General features: G+C 32.3%; 2 protein-coding genes across 2 annotated transcripts in view; one reads left to right on the forward strand and one right to left on the reverse strand.

Annotated features, from left to right (window-relative positions):
• The window catches only part of LOC119583448, a 39,469-nt gene extending 38,980 nt beyond the window's left edge, over window positions 1–489 (forward strand). The window contains 1 exon segment of the mRNA XM_037931933.1: window positions 1–489. This exon segment is cut by the window's left edge and continues 99 nt beyond it. Coding sequence (XP_037787861.1) covers window positions 1–43 — 43 coding nt within the window. The 3' untranslated portion in view covers window positions 44–489.
• Window positions 490–1,681: 1,192 nt separating this feature from the next.
• LOC119583878 overlaps window positions 1,682–1,869 on the reverse strand; it is a 2,174-nt gene continuing 1,986 nt past the window's right edge. The window contains exon 4 of the mRNA XM_037932602.1: window positions 1,682–1,770. Coding sequence (XP_037788530.1) covers window positions 1,682–1,770 — 89 coding nt within the window. The remainder of the gene's footprint in view (window positions 1,771–1,869) is intronic.

Genomic DNA, 1,869 nt, shown 5'->3' on the forward strand with positions numbered 1-1,869 from the left:
ACCCAAGAAACGCATTAATTTCCCGTGTATTCGGAAACCATGAGGTGAAACATCGAACAATCGGGAATAAATGAGAGAAAAAACGGAAGATTTGTAATGCACCAACTTATAATAATCTAATAGATTTGCATATATTTTTTGATAGAAGCTCTTCATGTCTGCTGATATAATATCGGCGATGTCAAGTGACGAATATCTCATGTACTATTCGATACTTACACGTATTGTATCTGTCTGTTGTAGTTACTGTTGTATGTTGATAATGTTGCAAATTATATCTCATCTTCACTGAAAAATACTCAACATTTTATTTGAGTTATTATTATTTTGTTATATTTTTGATGAATAACTGATAAAGTAATGTGTCCTAAATAAAAGAATAAAAAAACAAATAAATAAATAAAAAATAAAAAAAACATGTGTTTCTGTATCATTTTGTTTCACAATGAGCACATTGAGTATTTTGTTAATGATAGTTCACACACAAATAAACACACATTATATACACACACACACACACACACACACACACACACACACACACACACACACACACACACACACACACACACACACATATATATATATATATATATATATATATATATATATATATATATATATATATATATATATATATATATATTTACGGCCTTTTTTGCAACATTTCCGAAACCCCTAACACTTCAGTACACTCTGATACATGTTTGCTCTTTACACGTATATTACTGGAACCTGTTGATTTTTTTTCCGTTTGTTTCAAAGTGTATGCCTTCAACTTGATATGGTTTAATAGACACCGGCCAACCAAGCAGAGAGCGATATTTTTAAAGATATATTTCCCATAGTCTCAGATAGGGATTTATATTTTCATCAATTACTAATCACATTGTAAGTTTCTTGATGTAACTTTTTATGTGAAGGTGCATAAAAGGTTTCTGTTCCCTTTTAGCAGTACATATTAATTCTCTATGGGTAAGATTTGAAGTCAGTCATGACGGTCGCTGGAACAACATGGTAAGAATTTCCAACGTCTTCAAAATCATGCTGTACCTCTATGATAAAACCTTACAGGCTCAAAAATATCAAAGAAAATGCTGTATATATTGACTTGCTGATTACCTAATTCAATAAATCAAGTAAATGTCTGTGATCATTGGAATTACCCATTTGTCTGATCCAAAACTTTGTGCAACTTCCATTGAAGAACAATGTATGTAATAAGAAAACAAATATGTTGACTGAATCTTAGAAATGCATCTAAACTTTCCACAACTCTGTAAAGCGAAGAGTGGTGTGTATAAAGAATTTAAGTTGCAGAGTAGTCAGGTACTTTTTCCATTTTTTTTAAGCTTCCACAATATTCTGCTAGTAATGAAAATCATAGTTTTCTATTGTTTTTTTCATGTGAAATAAAATAAAAAGTAACTTCTCCTTTTCTCAAAACATTGTATGTCAATACGATAATATCGTGTTTTGTAGCGACAGTGATACAACTAGGAAGAATGTATCAAAGTGTTATAGGTTACGAGATGCTACAAAAAATGCTTATAACATCTCCGAAAACTTATACACTTTGATACATCCTCAAACATGCTGCCCTTTGTACGAACATTATTAGGTCTTGTAACATGTTTTCGTTTCATTAGGGCGCCGGATTTACTAGCGTGTTAAGGGGCGGTCATACTATCCTCTTCTGTCCAGAGATCCCTACAGAGCGAGATACTTCCCTTGCTGTAAAGGGAACCGAATTGTTGGTCTTTCGGCCAGCTAGAGGGGGAAACATGATGCTGAAACAGAAAACACAGCATATACTAGGAGCTAATGATTGTCTAACTGTGATTATTAATCTTTTGTTTGTAAAAGTAT

The sequence above is a fragment of the Penaeus monodon genome, chromosome 17 (assembly GCF_015228065.2).
Source record: "Penaeus monodon isolate SGIC_2016 chromosome 17, NSTDA_Pmon_1, whole genome shotgun sequence".
NCBI lineage: Eukaryota > Metazoa > Arthropoda > Malacostraca > Decapoda > Penaeidae > Penaeus > Penaeus monodon.